This window comes from Mus caroli, unplaced genomic scaffold, assembly GCF_978045245.1.
Source record: "Mus caroli unplaced genomic scaffold, Mus_caroli_1 scaffold_3, whole genome shotgun sequence".
Taxonomy (NCBI): Eukaryota; Metazoa; Chordata; class Mammalia; order Rodentia; family Muridae; genus Mus; species Mus caroli.
Window position 1 is genome coordinate 27,170,245 of NW_028227258.1, and position 22,733 is coordinate 27,192,977.

At 42.1% G+C, this 22,733-nt stretch overlaps 1 protein-coding gene across 5 annotated transcripts in view; it reads left to right on the top strand.

Moving 5' to 3' along the window:
• The window catches only part of Npnt (nephronectin), a 69,011-nt gene that overhangs the window by 39,992 nt on the left and 6,286 nt on the right, over positions 1-22,733 (top strand). For all 5 annotated transcript variants that reach the window (XM_021157580.3, XM_021157581.3, XM_021157582.3 and 2 more), the window contains 7 exons: positions 508-627; positions 2,027-2,146; positions 3,645-3,779; positions 3,986-4,108; positions 5,400-5,795; positions 19,034-19,120; positions 19,857-19,955. In XM_021157580.3, the coding sequence (XP_021013239.1) occupies positions 508-627; positions 2,027-2,146; positions 3,645-3,779; positions 3,986-4,108; positions 5,400-5,795; positions 19,034-19,120; positions 19,857-19,955 (1,080 nt within the window). The remainder of the gene's footprint in view (positions 1-507; positions 628-2,026; positions 2,147-3,644; positions 3,780-3,985; positions 4,109-5,399; positions 5,796-19,033; positions 19,121-19,856; positions 19,956-22,733) is intronic.

The window sequence follows — 22,733 nt, forward strand, 5'->3', positions numbered from 1 at the left end:
TTTCCCTTCTGAAAACATAGCTGCCCTTTGACCAGGTCAGCTCATTCTGATGTTTTAACATTGGCACATTCTCTATGAAGTGAAACGTGTCATGTAGTATCCTTTTTAATAGAATCCATTATCGAGAGTGGCTCTAATGACAGAGCGCAGGTACTGTGAGCTTAGTAGCAGTCACGCAGACAACAGAGCACCCTACAGACAAGAGAGCATGCTGCTCTTTGTAGGAATTACAGACAGGTCTGTAATTAGAATTACAGGTCTGTGAGGAGAATGCTCCCAACTGTCCCTAAGGCTCAGAGATCCATAAAGTCCCAAGCAGCCTCTGGGGGCCCCCAATGTAGGATTCGAGTTAGGATGATACGCATGGACTTTTATCTGTCACCAAAGTGATGCTTTCACTGTCTTGACCCATTTTTGCCCTCATCTTCTCCACTGAGGGGTGTTTTGAACATTTCCCAGCAGAGCTGAGGCTGTGATGTCTCTGATTTAACCCCTCACTGTTCGCAGATTTAAACGAGTGTGGCCTGAAGCCTCGGCCCTGTAAGCACAGGTGCATGAACACGTTCGGCAGCTACAAGTGCTACTGCCTCAACGGATACATGCTGCTGCCAGACGGGTCCTGCTCAAGTATGTCAAGAATCTTAACTGTTCTCTAAGTGCTCTGGGCTTGATTTCTGACATGCTTTGGTAGCCTGCCTCTGGGGAGGCTGCCTCTTCATCTCCACTCAACAGGATGTGTGAGCGTGTTTGTGTGCACGCCCGAGGAACTAAAGATCAAAACCAGAGGTGCACATTTATATACATGACATTCTTCTTATTGTGCAGGCCAACATTAAATGGGTTTATAAATTGTATCTGGAGCAGGAATCACATTTTCTGTTTTTCTCAGCGTGTTTTTCCCTGTGTTCTCCATGTAAAAGAATTTTAATGATCACTGGGGCATTGCTTAGAGAGAATTTATCCGGTCTGTTCAAAAATATTTCTCAGATCATTTTTATAAGATGATTTAAGAATTATCAAAAAAAAACTGTTTTAAGTGGAAATGAATATAACATCAGGAAAACATTATTATTATTATTTTTATAAATAGGATCTCATATATCCCAGGCTAGCCTTGAACATGATATATATATATATAACATGATATATATATATATATATATATATATATATATATATATATATAGGAATGGTCTTGAATGGCTGGTTGTCTTTCTTCCACCTCCCGAGTTCTGAGATTATTGGCATGCACAGCCACAGTTGGTCTTATAAATTGCTAGAGTTAAAGCAAGCCTTCATGCAGGCTAGGCAAGCATTCTCCCAACTGAGGTACATCCCCAGGCCTAAGAGGGTCCATTTCATGTGTATCTTTATCAGAGAGAATTGTGTGATGTTCTCTGTTATCACTGGGATGTGTTTCTAAGATGGTCACTACCCTAAAGGTCTCTGTAGGCTGAAAATTTACGTTTCTATTATAATCAACAAGTAGTGGCCGGATTTATTTGAATTGTGTATAGAAAATGATAGTACCTAATTTTATTTAGTGCTACACAGACATATCCCTGGAACTTTGAGTTGATGAAAATATATTTTAGTTGCATTTGACTCATGGTTCCAGAGTCCCCTAACACTGTGGGGCTCTATAGGGAATCTTCTTTTGTCCTATAGGGGGTTTGAATATGGAGCTGAGACAGTTAGTTTGGTATTTTGGTTAGGAAGATCCCTTAACTCAAGTCATCTGGAGACACTCCTCAGTTTGACCTGAACAGTATGTGTCAGAGAAAGCTTTATCTCTACCTATCAATCCTTCCAAAGCATCAAAGGGGATGATGGGGCGGGGCTACTTTTCAATCATTCCATGGTCCCAGAGCATCTTCCCACCCTGCTTCGCCCTTCTTGGAGGGCTGGTTCATTGACTCCCTATTGTTGAATCACTGACACCTATTGCTGGACACGTGAGAGAAGTACATGAGTTACAGATGTTTTCTTCCTCCTGGAGGCAGCCACTCACCCACTCTCTTCCCAGGTGCCCTATCGTGTTCCATGGCAAACTGTCAGTATGGCTGTGACGTGGTCAAAGGACAGGTCCGATGTCAGTGTCCATCCCCTGGCCTGCAGCTAGCTCCCGATGGGAGGACCTGTGTGGGTGAGTGCATTCGGGAAGCATTCTGAGGAGATGCTGTGGGGTGAGAAAGGCAGTCAAAGGGATAAGGGAAAAGGCAGTTACGTAGTCAGGCATGTAGCTGCCTTCCTGGAGATATCAGGTATTTTAGATTCCTGTGAATGGACCAACACAATCTTATTTTTGAAATCCAAAGGGCAGGAAGAAGCATGAGATGGAGGAATCCATCCAAATGTGCAAAAACCCTGCAGGAAACAGAGCACTGGGTTCAGGAAAACTGGATCTCAGTTTCTGTAGCCCAGAAGGAAGAGAGCAATGGAGCTGAGCATGTCACCAAGGCTACGGCATTACACGGGCTGCACCACAGGGCATAGCATTTTCCCACAACATTGAGATGGCAGTTTAGATCATGGCAGAGTTTGGACTCTCTCAACCTGGCTGAGCTGCAGACTAGCTATGTAACCTTAGCTAGGAAAAGAACTTCCTTTCTTTGAGCTTGGGCCTCCCTTTCTTTAAAATATGAATAACACTACACAAGACCATTGCAAATAGCGAGTGAGCTCATGTGTTCCAAAAGTTCAAAAGAGCTAAGTGGAGTCTCCTGCATGGAGCTAGTCACTAATTAAGACCCATTTACTAAGCAGCTGTTGTATTCAAGACACTGTTATGTTGGCTGCATAGCCTCGGGCAAAGCACATGAGGATTTGGTCCTTAAAGAAGTGACTTCCTATGGGAGAAGACAAAACATTAATAATAATCAATAAAATTACTGGCCCTGCTAAGTGCTAGCACAAGATAGTAAGAGAAACAAAAGGGCCTGTCTTAGAAAATCATCCATAGGGGATTCCTAAAGTTAGACCTGGGCCATTAGCTACAGAACGAACATGCCAAGGGACTGGAGAGGCAACTGGCTGAGAGCACACGGGCTCATCTTCCAGGATTCATTCACAATGCAGCTTACAACAGTCTGTAACTTCAGTCCCAGGGCATCCAACCGTCTCTGGCCTCCATAGGCATGGGCCATGCACATGGTACACACATCTACATGCAGACAAAACAGTGTACATAGAAAATAAAATTTAAAATAAATTTAAAGAGCCTGCATAGAGGTGAAATGACTGGAGGAGATAAGATTGGCAGTCCAGTTCCCAGACTTCTTTGTCTCAGTCTAAAGCGAGGGATGCTGGGTAGGAATGGGGAGGTTGACGGTGCTATGCAGGTTCCAGCAGTCTTTTAGAGGTAGAAATAACAGGACTTGGTGGTGGTTTAGGAGTTGTAAGCCAAAGGTTTAGCGCGCATGCTTAGTTGAAGCAACTAAGTAGACGGTGTCGTATCTACTGCTGTTGGTTGTGAGCACAGAAGAATTCAGTTTAGGAGGTTGAGGTGAAACCTGGAGGTGTGGAATTTTTTGTTTTGGGGATGTTCCAATGTGGAGTGTGATGCCGGGGTAGCCAGGGGGATACCAGTTATAACAAGCTCCCATCTTTGCTCTTCCTAAGACGTGATTAACGTGTGTTTCTAGATATTGATGAATGTGCGACTGGAAGAGTCTCCTGCCCTCGATTTAGACAGTGTGTCAACACGTTTGGGAGCTACATCTGCAAGTGTCACACTGGTTTCGACCTCATGTACATTGGAGGCAAATATCAGTGCCACGGTAATGAAGCCTCCCTTCCTTGTGTACTATTTCTTCCTGTAGCGTTGAGAAGTCTCCAGCTGTGGTCACAGCTGAACAGGGACAGGGGAGGGGAAATGTCACCTTAACCCACCAGTCATTCTGGAGCCACGGGTACTTTTCTGTTCTCTGCCATTTTCTGGGGACCTCTGTAATGCTGTTTCATGTCACCATTGTTACCTCTGCAGACATCGACGAGTGCTCTCTTGGACAGCACCAGTGTAGCAGCTATGCCCGGTGTTACAACATACATGGGTCCTACAAGTGCCAATGTAGAGATGGATACGAGGGGGATGGACTGAACTGTGTGTGTGAGTAACGCCCCCTCCTGCTCTCATTTCCTCAGGGAATAGGGGGTCACATAAAGGCCATTGCCAAGGAAGATGAGGGACACAATTGGTTATTGAAGGCGTGATTTTTCAAACCTACTAATATAAGCCTGGTATTCTATAAACAATAAAATCAACTATTGGGTAACTTTAAAAAACATTTTAAAAAAACACTCTAAAACATTCTAATTTTAAAATCTTTAGAATTTCCTGAGTAAAGTCTAGGGGGGCTGCTTCCTTTCGGCTAGGAAAAAAGATGGAGCCCTCTTTGGGAATTAGAGCTTGTTGAATCGGAAATAAAAACCATTGTTAGCATTGCATTGTGATATCTGGATATATTCTACATGTTTCTTTATTTTGGTTTGGTGCCTCTTAACTCTACTACTGCAAATAATTCCAATGTTTATTTTCTCTACATTTAAAACTGCTTTGCTTTTAGATTTTCCTAAGTTATCTTTGGAGTAGTGGGTTACCAGATAAACAAGAGAAATGCATGCTCTTGAAGATGAAAGGTTGACAAACCAAAGGCCATAATTTGCCACACGTTTCATCTAACACTAGATAATTTTTTAAAATTTCCTGAGTAAAATATTTACTGAAAAATCACAGGGCATAAAATCCTGTGGACTGAAGGGCTGTTGAAGTGTCATGAAGACATTCCTACTCTAGAGGCTATCATTCAGGGCAGCTTAAATATTGATTCTTTTTGGTGAAGATTATCAGTGGGAAATATTCCACAGATAATTTTTTTTAACTTCAGAAAAATGTCACTTTAGAAAGCAAATATAACTTACCAAATGTGAAGAACAGTCAACTCTAAGACTAATTTTTTATGTAAGTTACAACCTCTAAAGTCTAGGTGAGGAAGGTCTCTGCCTAGCTTGTAGATTTCTGAGCACAGTTACATAACACACAGGCAGGCGGGGACACAGCACAGACTGCATTTCTCACAAAAGTGTGATCTTTCCGTATTTTGGGAAAATACTGATTTCTGTTGCTACTGCTTTATAAATATTGAAAACATTTTTTGTGCGTCAAATAATACATATTCATTATAGAAACAGCAATATATTTTTGCATGTATCCTAACACATACACATTTGTTATTCAGAAAACAGTGTGACTTCTTATACACAAGACAATAAATGTGGAAAATAGGGCTCAATTACCATGAGGTGTTTCTGTGTATGTGTTTTGATTGCACTTTCCTGTTGCAGTTTTTAGAGAGAAATATCTTCATGCTAATTTTCATTTTTTTTATTTCTTTTTTCAGATATACCCAAAGTCATGATTGAACCTTCAGGTCCAATCCATGTGCCAGAAAGAAATGGTACAATCTCAAAGGGCGATGGAGGACATGCTAACAGGATTCCTGATGCTGGGAGTACGAGGTGGCCCCTGAAGACACCATATATTCCTCCTATCATTACCAACAGGCCTACTTCCAAGCCAACAACAAGACCTACACCAAACCCAACACCACAGCCTACTCCACCACCTCCACCACCCCTCCCGACAGAGCCCAGAACAACTCCACTACCACCAACCCCAGAAAGGCCATCTCCCAGCCCCACCACTATAGCACCTGCTACCAGTACCACTACACGAGTAATTACGGTTGACAACAGGATACAGACGGATCCTCAGAAACCCAGAGGAGATGTGTTCAGTAAGTCGCACAAATTATTATCTCTTTAAAGCTCTATGTATTGTATGTTAGGTGGATGAGTGTTTTGCCTTCACATATGTAATGTGTACCCTGGCCATGCCAGCGCTGGATTTCCGAGAACTGGAACTGCAGTTGGTTGTGAGCCACCATGTGTGTGCGGGGAATCAAACCTGGGTTCGTTGCAAGAACAATGACTGCTACTAGCCACCAAGCCATCTCTTCAGCCTTTATTATCATCTTTTAATAGACCCTTTAAGATGGCGTTCAACCCTAGGCAATATTTTTGGTAAACTCAACTGCTAAAAAGAGTTAGCTGTTTAAGGCCCATTCATGGTGATTGATGCATGATAGAAAGCCGTGTGAAGAGTCAGTATGACTGGGCATAGGGAGGAATGTGCGTAGGTGGGGAGGACTCTTACAAACATCAAGTAGTAGAGCACAGATCAGTCCACTGTGGGGATTCCCACATGATAGTGTTCAAGTGTGGGAAACTTACTATGCCTAATGGTATTTAACTTTTAACCTAGCTGTCCATTCATTCAGGGAAGAATTTTGAGCATCCTTTGGGGGCAACAGACTGTGTTAGATAAACTGTGTCAGTGAGTGGGATTCCTGTAGACTGTTAAAGGAGTGGAATGAAGGGGTCAGATTTGTGCTATGCGACTTTTTGGATCCCTAAGTGAAACTGGCCAGAGGGTTTGAGGGAGGAGAGGCATTCTAGCTAAAGGAAGTAGAGAAAAGAGAACACAGGAGCCGGAAGCAGTAAAGACAGTCAACTGGAGGGTTACATGGGGGTGGGGGTGGGGGGCTGAGCATCTCCCCTCATACTGGCTGTTAGCTGGTGTGGCATGGAGATGGGTCACATTTAGGACTCCTTGCCCTTCACAGGTGCAGAGCAGAGGGTAGAACCCTCAGTGGGGACGGGCGAGTGGGGAAGAGAAGATTCTTCTCTCATCCCCAGACTAAGATCGGAGTAGGCATACTGTCTACTCTGTGTCTGTTCGCGTGCCCGGCTGCAGTTCACTTCTGATTGGCTTGCCCGGCTGCAGTTCACTTCTGATTGGCTTGCCCGGCTGCAGTTCACTTCTGATTGGCTTGCCCGGCTGCAGTTCACTTCTGATTGGCTTGCCCGGCTGCAGTTCACTTCTGATTGGCTCACTGTGCAGTCGTTATGCGTACCTCCTTTGACTTTTATTCATTACCAGTTTACTCGATGCTTTTTTTCCCCATGATGGAGCTAAAATGTCACTGTATACTTTCTTTGACATAAATAGAAACTGATGCTTGTAATTTGTTTATGTGTGTGTGTGTATGTGTGTATACACGTGTGTGCCAGTGTACATCCACTTGAGTATGTGTGCATATGGAAATCGCAGGACAACTTAGGGTGTTATTTCTTAGGTACAGTCAACCACTTTTGTCTTGTGAGACAGGGTCTCTCATTGGTCTGGAATTGCCCAGTAGGCTAGCTATCAAGGTACAGGGACCCATTTCTGTCTGACTCTCCGGTGCACTGGTGTCTACAAACGTACATTACCAGGCCTAGCTCTGTATTTTCAACCCAGTTTCCAGGGGTTGGACTTGAGCACTGTACTGACTGAACCATCTCCCTGGCCCCCTGTGACAGTTGTTCTTCACAAGAGAAGATGAAGGTGGCTTTTGCCTACATAAGATTATCAGCCTTTTTTTGTTTGTTTCTTTTTGGTTGTTGTCCATTGAGAGGAATGTTGAGATTCATTCTATTGTGGTTGTGCATTTTTTAGAAAATCTGCCTAAGTTTTAGGAGAATTACATGGTAGCTCTCAAAATATACATGTCATATGTGCATATCTGTTTTTTTAAACTGGTTTTTAGAATTTTCTCTCTGTGTTCTCTCTCTTCCCTCCTTTGTATTGTCCCATCTCTTAGTGATCATTATATAATGTGATTTTTTAACTCATGTGTCAACCAATTATGATATTTACATTATTTTGCTGCCTTTATTGTTCATAAAATTTTGGCAGCATAAATATACACACTAATTGAGAGGACATCTTTCTGGTTATTCCTTTTAATAGTTTTTCTTTTTAAAGAGCTCTTCTTAATGTTTTCTCTCCTCACATATAGATACACATACAGGATATAAAAATAGTGTTGACACTCACCAGTAAGACCTGGTATAGGAATCGGGTGGAGGTGGGGCACAGCTCTGGTGAATGTTCAGAGCGCCGGCTGTGAGACAGTGTGATCCTCAGGAAATGTCCCAGGAGGTCACTTTGGTCCTGTGCCAGGGCTGTCACATGCCACAGATAGCCTTGCCAGGAAGGAGTTCACTCTCCCTTCATCTTCAGCAATGACTGCTCTTCAGTTTGGTTCATGCATGGGAGAAGATTGTGGAGCTGTCTTAACTTGGTTTCTTATGGTTATTACAGATATTCTGAAAAGTGGAAAGCTACTAAGCTTTTTCTTCAGGAAAAAAAAATTATCTATTCACTGTGAAAGTAAAAAGAAATGTTAGTACAGTTTTAGCTCAACTGAGGTATTTTATTTTAAAAAGGACTACATGGAAGGCAGCACTCTGTCTCGCCACGAGCTTGTGCCCTCTGGGCCAAGTCTTCTCTCTCCTGGTTTATATATCCAAAATCTACCATACGCCCATAGTCTAGGTGATTGTGAAATACAATATTTTCCAGATTGTTAGAAACATAATCAGGTCCTGGTGCTGTATAATGAAGGATCCTTTCCACGGTAAAATGTATTGATGTTAACAAAAATGTCTTTTTGTTAATGTTATATAGATGTTATCCATTGAGAACAGTTATCTCAAAGCATGTGTCTGTTTCCTGGCTCTTCAAGTTCGTTAAAATGAAATTTACTTTAGAATTTTATTCTATGAAGGTCTGTCTGTTTAAAAGTTCGTATTTTTTTTAATGCAAGAAAGGCTTATGAAACAACGTGGGCTTGCAAAGAGTACCATCAACACCAACATTTTGTTCCTGTGCTATTGCTACAGGAGAAAGGACACAGAATTGCAAACTTTTATTTTAAACTTCAAGTAAGTGGTTTTTGTGATAATCACCATAGTCTCTGGGCGTTTTAATTTGGGGCCTAGAAACATTACGAAAATAACATTACTTAAGTATCCAAGAGTCTTACTCTTATATGCCATAGTCTTATGAGGGTGCTTAAGTCACCCCCGTTATATCCAACTTTCCTTCCCATAACCCAGCTCAGAACTGAGACAACCTTATGCCTCACCTAGATTTATGAAATCATAATATTTGTGTAGACTCAGAGGTGATGGCACTCGGTCATTGTTTTAAGACTCACCTCCCATGTACTTTGAGGAGTACTTCAGGGAAGGAACCACCTCTTTCGAAGTAGTTCGAGTTTTGTTTCTTGTTGCAGCTGAATTCTACTTCCTGATTGTGATCACCTTCCTTCCAAATGAGCCGTTATTTCAGATTACAGTTTTACTCTTACCTCATATAGGGTAACATGGCCATTGGCAAGAAACATGCTCTAGAAAATTCTACATCCAGTATGCTTTTAAGGTTTAAGCCTGATGTTGAGACTTAGCATAAATTGTAGGAAAAGATGATGAAGGCAGGCTGAAGCACTTGGACCGGATTCCCCCCAGGACGCTTTTTACAAGACGCCGAGTCAGAAAGCCTGCTTTTGCTTCCTATCACTGGTATTTATGAGTTTGCAACTTTGCTCAAATGCTCTGTTTACTGCCGTGACGGGTGATGGATAGCCCAGGCCTTCTTTTCCACCGAGTGAGTTCAAGGTCAGAGGGAACTCAGGTAAAAAGTGTACAAATAATGATTACTTACTTAACCATAGTGGGGAGAATAAATATATTAAAAGTCACCTTTCATGTAGGATATGAAATATTAAGCACCTGTTTCACAATAAGAATAATCTAGGGCAGTGGTTCTCAGACTTCCTGATGCTGTCACCCTTTGATACAGTTCCTCATGTTGTGGTGACCCCCCAACCATAAAATTATTTTCATTTCTGCTTCATAACTTTAATTTTGCTACTGTTATGAATCATAATGGTAATATTTTTGGAGACAGGGGTTGGCAAAGTGGTCGTGACCTACAGGCTAAGGACCTAAGCCTACATAAGGCATCCTAAAGATTTTTTGTTAAATGGGACTAGAAAGCTAATCAGATGCATTTTCAGAGCTAATTGGAAACTAGCTAATAGGCTGGTTTGAACTGTATTAATGTCCCTGCAAAGTGTGACATTGTTGTTCTTCCATCACTGGGTCAAAGCAGTGTTTCTCTAAGTGTGTTTCATAGGCCATTAGCTACCTGAAACGTTATGCAAGTTCTGAAGTCAAATACATTAAGAAATACCAGGTTTAGCTCTGCTATCAAGGTGTGTCAGCTGTCCAGCTCCTCAAACCTTTAATGTGCTAATGTCCCTGTAAATCTCTAGGGGAAGCGTCCTACAGAGTGTAACGTCTTCCGATAGATTTAACTAGGGGATCATTTCACTCATAGGATTAGAATTCTCTGCCACCAGTTTTCTGGTCAGGTCTTGGCTGAACTAGGCAGTATGGAGACCACTCACCACAATAACCAAGAGTCCTGACTAAGTAGCTTGCATTGAGACTAATGAGGCCGTTCTTACATAGTCTGATGGAGAGAATCCTGTACTGAGCAGACACGAGCAGAGAAACAGATTGAAATGCTAGTGTGCCTATCTGGATACAGGAGATCCCTAGAAAACGGGGACTAAACACAAAAGCAAGACCCTTCTGTCCACAGAGGTAGGAAGGTAAGAGCTACGTAAGAGCAACGACGATAAAGGTCTTAGCAGAAGAAGTTGCAGGAGCATGCATCCTGATCTAACAGTATACCAGAAAGACACATTCATTTTAAATGCTACTTGGGAAAATATCCATGTTTAAAATATGTTAACTGAAAAAGTAAATGCAAAAATACATAGAGACCATTTTACCCCAATTGGATATAAAAATATATGCCTCCATATGTTCGGATGTATATGAAAGTCAGGAAGAAAGAAATTCCCAAGTAATAACCACAGCTATACGATATTCCTGGTGCTTGGGATGGTTTTCATTGCCTGCTCGTTATCCCCATGCAGTGATTTTTAAATTCTCCATTGTCGTCATTAAGGATAACCATGATTTACTGTAACGATGCCTCCTTAGGAAGAGGGTGGTGGTAATAGACTTCTGCTCTCCCCAAGGAAGAGTGAAAAATGGGGTTGTCGTTTTGAGAAAATACCCCAGGGAGTTCTGGTTCTTAATCATGCCAGTTTCATCTGAAACATTTCTAGTTTTCCAAAATCTATTATGGGTTTTATTAACTTCTAACTCCTCCAAAAAGGTCTTCAGAATAGAATGCGCCATAACTGACCAGTTTCAGCCAAAAGATTCAAATTACTAAATGAATAGAGTATCAATTGGGCCAGCACACATATTTTTCCCCAAAAGAAGTGTTTTCAGAATTCAGGTTGAACTAGAATAAACTAGAATACTCACTTAGGGTTCCTCTGGTGTGTATACACTCTTCCACACTGTCTCGGGTCTGCAGTGTTTACAGATTATATGCTGGTCTTATTAAAATAAAGATGCTAATTCAATGAGGATAGGAAAGGATCTCAGACTGCATTTTTCACACACTCACAGGTATGCTGTTGCTATATTTGCAGGCCAAATTGTGTGGCCCAGTGGCAATCTCTATCCAACAGAGCCACGTCTTGCCTAAATACAGAATTAGCCAGATGTAGGATGTTCAAAATAACAATAATTGCAAAATAGACAATGACCATCCATACTGTATAAAACAAAGAGAAAGGTGTTATAGGCTCACGATTATAGAATAAAATGTAATTCACCTCTGCTGCATTCTTTTATAAATGACTGTGTCTGAAAACCAGTCTTGTTGCTGCCGAACAGGCGAATGGGTTGGATACCCAGATAGCAAACAGGAAATGGAAAATCGCTCCTGTCCTTCTGAGCGCTACCCTGTGGCACCATGCTGTCCCTGGAGTTTTTGTTTTGTTTTGTCTTTCCATTATTTCTCTTCTACTGATTTTGTAGTCTGTAGATCCCAACATTTTAAGCCATGGACATATTTCAGTCTCTCTTCTCATCTGGGTGCTGATTGTTTCAGCAGAGGGGTGAGAAGGTCCTAGGACTATGAGACCTGCAGAAGCCCCAGGATCACGCTAACATCTCCCGAAGATTCAATCTCTGCCAGTTATTTAGAGAATCATGTTGCTGCTGCACACAGGTCAGGGTCTGGTGCTATTGATTCTGAGAATTTTTAAGATTTTTTGATTTGTATTTTAATAGGATTCTGCAGTGAGTGGTGAAGAAAAAAATGGCTCCTCTTAGAAAGTATAAATTGAGTTCTTTGTGAACGATGTGTCCTGGGTTGGAGATCAGAAATGTTAAAAGCTCCATGAACAATTGTTATAGTTAAAAGGATTGTGTTTGGGACACGTTGCCAAATTCTTCCATCCGTTTCTGCGTTGGATCATTGGGGTAGTTGTTGTATGCACTTCACTGGGCAGCTTTGTGAGTTAGATGGGAAGGTCTGTGCAAACCACATGTCACAGCGATTGCCACATAGGAACATTAGCTGTTTCTATGACCACTGATGCTGGATTCATTTGGATTGTAATAATAGCCTTTCCTAATTATTCACAAGAGAAGCCATATATTCTAGTGATGACGAAACTTTATTTTGATGCTTTTTATTATGGTTCACTACAGTTTTAATGCTGTTTTTAGCCTACGCTGTCTTTTCAACCCAAATTGATTTGATTTACAAGTGTGAGCAGAGAAGATGAAGATGGAAGCGAGCTGCTTTGTGTGGGCTTTGTGTATAGATCAGGTGTTCATAGCACATGCGAAGTTAAGCAGATGTTAAACTAGAGGCCACACACCCACCTTCTTCACGGTGGGTATAATGACAGTTGTCTCCTGGAGATGAATCTGTCCAGATGGCAAGCTTAAATCAAAGGTTTGATGAGGTAGCAGACATAGAAGCTCCCCTTCCTTTTTTGATTGATGGTTTGGATGAGTGGGCCACACCTCTCTCGTACAGTAGGTGGGCTTTATATTCAGGTGTGCTATGCTCAGTTCAAGGAGCCGTGCTGGGCCTTTTCTCAGCACCTGTGTGGTGTGCACACTGGCCTGGAGGAACCTAGCCTTTATGGTGCACACCAGCCTAGCCTTTATGGTTTGCTTTGGTTTAAAAGAGGGCAGGAGGACCAAGCCTGTGGGATATTCTCTTGATTCTTAAAACCATCCTTAGTGAAGAACCAAGATTTAGAGTCTCGGTCTTCTTAGGAGTTCCCTGGGCAGTGCCTTTGAGTTCCTCCGAAACTTTCTAAAAGTCACACGCAGTCTATGGAGGAGTTGGGGTCTGTCGCCGCCACAACAGGCTCATTGCTGAGCAGCTGGGCCTGTGTTCAGCTTTCACCAGGGAGGTAAGTTTTACTAGTTCTGTTCATTGTTCTTAGGCTGTCTTCTGACTTGCAGGTCCACCTTATGGGATAAAGTGCTGGCAGTTTCTGCAGGGGCTCAGCAGCCCTGTTCTTGTGTCGAGTAACCAACATTTGCCTGAGATATTTCTTGAATAAGAATAAGGAAATTGGAAACTGGTTTCTGATTTTTTTTTTTAATTTTCTTCTCTCTGCTTAGTGTGTTCTACGTTTGAAGTGGGAGCAGGAGGGAGAGGAAAGAATACTATCCCATAAAGCCTTTACCGTTCATTTCCATTTTCCACCCGGTTGTCTTTTAAAATATCTAGGTGGGTTTTCCCCCATCTAGAAGACATGAGGATAGAATAGAGTTAGATATATCCAGACCTCTCGCTTCAGTGCAGCAAACCTCTAAGCATAGAAAGAATTCAAGACAGGGGTTATATGTTATCTTTAGTCCAACAATAAACTGGCCTGGACAATGTCATACAAACCACCTTAAACAGAACCTGAGTATGAAAACCTGCCTTTGAGGAAGAAGGCTGACAGGTTTGCAAGCAGCTTGGCAGTGGGAGGTATGTGCAGTTATATTTACATCTTCTTCTCTGTGTTTACTCTTGAGGTTTTACTGGGTAAAAACTGCAGATGACTGCTTGAGAAATCGTATTCATCAATATAGACTATATGTGGATATGGTCACAGTCCTGGAGAGACTGCACACAATAGACTGGGACAGCAGTTTTTGTGAGGACAGCTTCTTCTCCCAGTTGCTTTTTTCCTGATGGGCACCAGGACTCTGTAGCCATTGTGGGAGAGTCCTGTGTCCTTAGCCTGCTGCAATCACACATACATCCCTTAGTCTTCATTGGGCTTAGTACCCTCTATACCTCACAACTGTTATCATTTGGGATTAATATCATCAGTATCCCACAGTCTCCATATCTGGGGTTAGTACCTTATTTTATTTATACAGATTGTAGTTAGAAATAACAGGCAAGATTGAATCTATCTATCTATCTATCTATCTATCTATCTATCTATCTATCCATCCATCTATCTACAATAATCAAGATTGATCCATCCATCCATCCATCCATCCATCCATCCATCCATCCATTTTTAGACTGGGCCTCACTATGTAGCCTGGATGGCTTGTAACCCCCTATATAGGCCACACTGGCCTTGAACTTATACTGATTTGCTCCCCTCTGCCTCCCAAGTGTTGGGATTAAAGTCGTCTACCACTACACCATAAGAATATTTTTGTTGGTACAATATGGAATAATGTCAGAAAATTTTTGGAGAACGCTTTTTAGCATGTGCACATTCTTTATAGTAAATGTGGCTAGTCATAAATGCTTTCTGTTCCTACCTTCCTCCTTTCGAGTCTCTAAGCTACAGCAGTGTGATGATTTTACCAGGTAAACCTTCCCTAGGCACCACTGTCAAACTCTTTGAGTGTCTGATTTCTATCAAGATAAAAATCCAACATTTCAGCAAGGCTTTAAACAGTCATTGTGCAGTTGCAGTTCCGTTTGGAGCTTTTCTTCTTGTGCTCTGCCTCTCCCCCAACCTCTTCGGCTGACTGGGGGTTCACCCTTTTATTCTCCGGGGCCTTCGATCATGAAACTCTTCCTTCAGATCTTAATACAAAGCTCACTTCTCAGAGAGCTTCAGCATCTCCCCTTCCTGGGTGAGCTTTGTCAGGCTTTACGTGCCATACCCACACTTAAGCACCTCTTCCATTAAAACCTCATTGTGTCCTACTTTGCCTCAGGAGAAGGATATGGATGAAGGTAGGAGAAGGATATGGATGAAGGTAGGAGAAGGATATGGATGAAGGTAGGAGAAGGATATGGATGAAGGTAGGAGAAGGATACATTTGATGATTTCCTGGTGCTTTCCAGGGCCCTGCACCTCGTGGACTCTGCATTTTGACGTATTACCCAGTGAGTGGGGAACTTTGAAGGAAAGGAAATGAACAGACAGGAACACTTGTTACCATCTTTTATTCTTTTTAATCGTTATTATACCATTCTGGTTCTAAGAAAGTATCAGATATGTTTCTGCTTATCGAAAGTGACTACTAACCAAGGTATCAAGCAAGGAAGAGTAGTGGAAAACATGTGTAAATCGCTGCTCATCTGTTCTCAGATATTTTAATTAGTATTTTCTACATTCATTAAGATTGCTCCCTTGAATCAAAGAAAGCATTCGGATTTCACAGACATTTCAGTTTTATAACCTAGATTACATCAGACATCAAGACTATCCAGAGCCCTTTGATCAGGATGCAAACATCAGATGTATAGCTGCTGTGTATCGATGTCCTTACAAACACCTCCTTCTCCAGATCACGTAGGGGTTGTTCATATTAAAACTTTCCTTTTAACACCTCAAAATATAAAATTTTAAAAGACTGAACAAATCAGCAAAGATAAAAGTCACTTAATTTTCAATGTTCAGGCTACCACATTATTATTTTATTTATTTTTTTTTATTTTATTTTTTTTTGGTTTTTCAAGACAGGGTTTCTCCGTGTAGTCCTGGCTGTCCTGGAACTCACTCTGTAGACCAGGCTGGCCTCGAACTCAGAAATCCGCCTGTCTCTGCCTCCCGAGTGCTGGGATTAAAGGTGTGCGCCACCACCGCCCGGCTCAGACTACCACATTATTAGTGTATTCCTGATGAGCCTATTTTCTAGTCTTTAAAAAACATTTTTAATGTGTTGTTGAGACACATTAAAGTGTTTCAAGTTTCCATGCGTATTTCAGATGAGACTTTCACACACGATTACATATATCAGGCGTGTACTCTACCCTCTGTTGACCCTTCAAAGTGATCTTCTTAGTGAGCCACCACACTGAGGTGCTGAGGAAAGGCAATAGCCTGGCAGGGATCAGAGCGGAGCACACAGCGCTCGCTGTAAGCATAGATGGGCGCTGATCACATCAGGTGGGTAAATCCTTGGGAAATGTGTATCCGTGATCATCACTGTTAATTAGATAATTGTTGGAGTTGTCTGGTCTTCCAGAGCCATCTGAGGCTTTGCTAGTGCTCTTTTGCAAACGCTTCATCCTGTCCCTTTCTCTTTATCCAGGTCCCGTGGCGCTCTCGATATCACTGTGTGCCCAAAGCATCATCTTTTGATAAATGATGGCTCTGTGCTTTTGGCCTGGAAAGTTCTGCCTCTTTCCCTTTCAGGTTACATGGTTCTGTCTGGAGAAAACCTCCCGCTCTTCCTTGAGAAAACAGCCTCCTGTGTCAGAGCACCCGGGCACGTCAGGAGACAAGCAAATGCCATTGGACAGGCCTTCATGGGGGTGGGGTGGCAGAACAGTCATAATGCCCTCAGACTCTACGCCACAGGGGTTGAGCTTGTCCATTTCAGAGTGATTTATGTTACTGAAGAGGAGAACAAACACACAATTGTGTTCTCAAGTTTTAATGTCATGGGAAATGAAGCACATTTACCTAGAATGTTGTAGGCAAGAAGGAAGGTGTTCTCTAAGAGGCTGAAGTGAGGAAAGGAAAGCTGTCATTGGGTATAATTGCTGTCAGTCATTCAGCAGCCCCAGGGACCATCTACCCACATCCATCTTCTGCCTTAGCTTGGATTCCGTCATACCTGACAGCGTGTGTGTGGTGTGTGGCCTGTGAAATAGGAAGGCACTTCCGTTTTGACTTTTGAAACAAAAGCAGGGGAACAGTCCAGATGTACTGAGCTAAATACAGTTGCAAATAGTCCAAGACTGTCAGTTTTAAAAGTCCTGGCTAGCAATAGTAACATAACTACAGGGGGGAAACCTGTCTGAATGTCATCAGTTTTGTGGTAGGCTATGTCTTTTATTCCTTGTCTTATAAAAATAAAGTATTAATTAAATTTCTGGCAGGAGAAGGGAGTAAGGACTCCCTGGCCTCTGGTCAGGAATTCCCCTCCTGACCACAGCTTTCACTGGGCTTTCTCTGCTCTATGACCCAGCTGTTCTTCAAGGCATCTTCGGGCATTTTTTTTTCTTTCCTGCCCCTTCTCAAAGCTTTCAATGTCCATTTATCTCCATGTGTGATGTCAGTGTCTGCCATTAAACTTCAAGCTTGTTGATCTTCTTTACTCTCCTTGCTGTCTCCTCGGTGCCCACCACGGGGATTGGCGTTGGGTTAAAAATCAAATATACATCGCATTGATGCTTAAACAAGGGTTTAATTGAATCGGTCCTCTTGAATTGCATCCTTAAGCTCTAACCCACTGGTGACATTTGATGAAGCGTGTTGACAGAGAACATGGGTTTAGTGATCACCAGGTTGAGCCCTGGAAATGCCATGTGAGTCGGATGTGATAGATGCCATTGAGGACCTCAGAGACTAGCAGAGAGATAGTGTGTGTGTGTGTGTGTGTGTGTGTGTGTGAGAGAGAGAGAGACTTGAGCTCCTTACAAATGCATAGGAAGGAAATATGCAAACGGGACTACTGGTGAGCAGTGGAGAAGAATATAATTCTACCAAGGGTCGGAAAGTTTTCAGGGTTCTCTGAGATTTATGCTCAGCCTGAAAGGAAGAGGGGGTGCTTGTTCAGGTTAATGAGTAGGAAGAAGAGGATCAATACCAGGGGTGTGGAAATGGTTGGCATGCTTGGGCAAGGGTGTGTATTTTGTTGTGTGGATGGCCAGTACTTACCAGGAAGCCTCCTATATTGGAGCTTACAGGAGCTGGGGAACCTGCTGAGATCAGGAAGGCTGTGGAAATCGGTGTGAACTAGTGTACATTACTGTACAGAGCTCCTTTGAGGGACAGACATGCTGCAAGAAACCAGCAAACTATTCACTACTGTGTCTTTCACAGAGAGGAACTTGACAATTTTAGCTAAAAATTTGAAGTTATTTCATAGCATATTTTCACATGAATACTTATTTTCCTCCCCTTGTCTGTGTGTCTGTGTGTGTGTGGTATATGTATGTGTTCAATGTGTGTGCATATATGTTCATATGTGTATGTATGGAGAAACCAGAGGTCAACATGGGTGTCTTTTTTGTTACTACCCACTTCATTTTTGTTTATTCGTTCGTTTTTTTTTTTTTCTTTCTTTCTTTCTTTTTTTTTTTGAAGCTCAAGGACAGTTTTATGAGAGGCTGAGAGAGAAATAACCAGGCAGGCAAGCTGTACATTTCCACAGCCGCTGGCTGGAGGTCGGGGATGAGAAGATAAAGCCAAGCCTTTTACATTGCGGCATGGAGGTAGATCTGAAAGAAGGCAGAGCTGCACCTTTGAGTTAAAACTCAACAACAGCAGCAGCGACACCAGCAGTGAGAACAGTGGGTAGCTTTAGCAGCAAAGATCGGCAAGCAACTATCTTCCCCTTGGTTTTTTGTTTTTTTTTTTTTTGAGATCGAGTCTCTCACCAAACCAGAAGCTCTGTCTGGCTAGGCAGAGAGGCCAAATGATTTTGGGGATCCTCCTGTCTCTGCCCCCACAGCACTGGAGTTATGGGTGTGTTTTCCTGCCTCAGCTTTATACATGTGGGGTAGGGATCCAAACTCAGGGCTCAGACGAGCCATAACCTGGCCCATTAACTTATTCTTGCTTAGAATTTTAAAAACTTTTGAAAAATGATGTCTTTCATTTATATCCAGATTAATGTTGGAGAACAAATCTCTGCACACAAATTGTATTGCTCTTCATAGAAAATGAAATGAGATGCATAGGTTTTTTCCTTGCTCTTGCTAAAGATGCGGGATCATTGCAAGGTCTCATAAAAAAACAACCAACCATTGGTTTCTTCTCTTTTGTAGTTCCACGGCAGCCGTCAAATGACCTGTTTGAAATATTTGAAATCGAAAGAGGGGTCAGCGCGGATGAGGAAGCAAAGGACGACCCAGGTAGACGCTGTTATGTTCCAATCCTGACCCCCATCCCAGGAAAAGAACTTGAAATTTTTTTTTCAGCTGGGATACAAAATAGTGGGTTTCCTTCGCCTCAGGAAGTACCATTGTAGAGCACCAGTCACATCTAAGGGAGTTAGGCTGTCCTTCTCTTTTGTTGTATTTGACAACCCAGTTGGTTAGATCACTTGAGCAAAAAATAATTATGAGTCATCATTTTCTTTTTATTGTTTTATTATTTTTTTAATTTATTTTATTTATATGAGTCCACTGTAGCTGTCTTCATGCACACCAGAAGAGGGCATTAGATCCCATTACAGATGGTTGTGAGCCACCATGTGGTTGCTGGGAATTGAACTCAGGACCTCTGGAAAAGCAGTCAGTGCTCTTAACCACTGAGCCATCTCTCCAGGCCCCCATTTTCTTTTAAAATCACATTAAAGCACTGTTTGAATTGTGAGAAGGAAGTCAGATTTTAACAGTGACAACCCAATGAGGTCATGAGTCGTCGGGAGTGCTCTTGGTTCTGTTTTCTCAGCTGAGCATCTATTCCAGTTGTGCTGGCAAAAGATGTGCATCATCGTCTTTCAAGTTCAGGGCAAAGTGTTCGGTTGGGATATTAAGTTTGGATAGGAGAAAACTCCTGCTATATGGATAGATACCTATTATTTGCGACTTGCCAGCTGTTTTCTGTTGAGTTTGTCATCTTGTCTCTCTGGCCGCCTCCTTGCAGGTATTCTCATACACAGCTGCAATTTTGACCATGGACTCTGTGGATGGATCAGAGAAAAAGATAGTGACTTGCACTGGGAGACAGCCAGGGACCCAGCAGGTAAAGTCACACAATGTAACACCTCCTGGCTCTGTTTGATCCTCTTGACCATTAAAAAATTGCCCCTATTATGTATATTCCATCTTCTTTAAGAGAGACGATTTGCTAGCTGTCCGTTAGACTCCTAGCATGAGTAGTTAATCAGGAGGCCAGGTGATTTGCCTCAAAAAGCTTGGTAAATAGCATTTAGGCTTGTCCTGCATCATACTTTTCAAAATACTTGTCGCACCCAATTCCTCCATGTAAAAGCAGTAACACAGTGGCCTATCCCCCCGGTCAACAGTTTGCAAGTATTTTGGTCAGTTATGCCCCTGGATTTGTTAATGAAGATTTGAGCTGTAGATGATGGAGCAATTGAAACTGAAGTGTGACAATTACACAGCACAGTGGCCCTCTGGAAACAATTTACTCCAAGTCAGATCCTAGAGGCAAGAGTCCATGCTACCACCCTGCTTCCAAGAGAAGCTTATTACAAAGCTGGACTTAGACATGGACTCTCGGGAAATTGGTAGACTTGTAAATTATACACTGCTTACTAATGTGAGCATTCAGGGCTCATTCGGTACTTTACCTCGTTTCAAGAAGGAAAGCTCCACCCTGGACTCTTCCTTCCCTCTGTAATTAAGTGGGGGTTTTTAGTGTGAAGCCAACTTAATGGAAGGGTGAGAAATCTAGGTTCTGTTTTTTTCCTTTGGTTCTGATTCTAGCTTCTAAGGATAAGACACACAAGCTATGGAGGAAAAGTACTGTTTTATGTGCATCTAAAGCCCAGTTTTCACATGCCACAGTCTTTAGAACACAACACAGAAAAGCTAGTGTGTGAGCGTGTATAATCTACCCTAACAGTGGTGCAGGTGGATGGGGCTTTGAGGCACACAGGTCTGAGGGGTGGTAGTTGGCTCCCCAAGGATCCCAATAGTGCTAAGAGTGTCCTTCTGGTGTGTACAGTCTCAGAAACAAGGCTTCAAATAACTAGTCCAAAGTACTTTCATTAGCGCTTCTAAAATAATTAAATATAATTGAAGGAATATTGAATTAAAATTGAAAGATACTTAAGAATAAATATTTGAGGTAAACTTTTAAGATATGATTATCCAATAAATTGATATAGTTTTTAAAGTCTGTTGCTATAACTTGGTGGTCATGCATGCATGCCTTTAATCCCAGTACTTGGCAGGTAGAAGCAAGTGGATCTCTGAGATTAAGTCCAGCCTGGTCTACAGAGTGAGGTCCAGAATAGCCAGGGCCACACAGAGGAACTTGTGTCAAAACATAACACACACAGACACACACAGACACAGACACACACACACACACACAGAGAGAGAGAGAGAGAGAGAGAGAGTTTTTGTGATACCACAACAATTTAATTGTACTCATCTCTATGTCTTGAATTACTCACACTCATGTAGGATTAACTCCAAGTATAATGTAACTGTCACAGTGTCTATAAATAACATAGACTCAACAGATGTTAATATCTGATATAATGCCAGCACAGTCTTCACCTCACTAATTTTATTTAATCCTCATCTCCATCCAGCGAATCAGGTGATACTGTCTTTATCTCACAAGAGAAGCATTGATCCCCTGAGGCAAATGCAAGCCTCCTCAGGCCACAAGCTAGAGTAAAGAAATGTAGTATATTGTAGAGTCAGCTCAGTGCCTGGACTGAGTACATCCAGCCTCTAAGAGCGACTGGGTCCGACCTGAGTGATGCACAACAGAAAGATGTACAGGCTTGGGTGAGGAGCTTGTCAGTAATATTCACTGCTGTAGTGAAATAACCCTTTTGAGTAAGGTACACCATGAAGGGTAAGGTACAGCATGAAGGTACATGCACTCATGCTAAATTTTAAAAAATTCATTTGTTTTGTAGAAACAGGCTGTTTGTAATAGTCCTTGTACAACAAACTAAACTGATTTTTTAGAACACTTTTTTAGAACCATGTGCTACTATTGAGCACCTTTCATTGTTACCATATTTGCAGATGTTTCAGGCTGTGGGTCACATTCTTCTTGTCCTCTAGTAGGAGATAGATGAAATGTGGAATGATGGGGGCATATCTTACGTGGTCATCGGACTGTGTTAGAGCAGAGCAAATGCAAAGATCGTGGCAGCCATGGCAGCAGCTTAGCTGGGCTAACCCCTCAGCACAGATCTGCCTCCCAGAGGCTGGTTTCTAGTTTTTATTTAAAACAAAACAAAACAAAACAAAAAACCCAAAAAACCAAAAAACTTGGATGAAATGGAAATGGAATTTAGATACTGAAGAAAACTTGACCTAATTGTGACTCAGAGTGGAAAGTGATTGTGTGTGTTAACAGACCCAGCATCCATGAGGTTAGGTTAATGGGCTACACACAGAGCTAAACTCTGATGGTAAGTGTGTCTCAAGCTCTAGAAACCAACCACAACTGTGAAAAGATGCAAGCAAGACCTAAATGTGAAGGATTTGGTACATAAGGACTTTATTATGGGTGAATCTCATGAGACTTGTTTTAAGAAGATAGACTATGTCTATAGGTATGATTCTTTTCCACAATGTAAATTATGCTATGGTGAAGTGATTGGTCCACTTCTGGGCAGCCGTTCTTATCTGGGACTTAGTTGCACATCATTCAGAAGAGAGAGAGTGACCTGGATGGAGAGGTGTATCTTCCTTGACCTGTGAAAAGTAGGTGAAGGCCAGAATGTTTCACCTAGAGAAGAAGCAACAGAATGTACTGCTTTGAAACAATTGACCCAAGGTTGACCAGTTGTTCTTTGTGATTCAA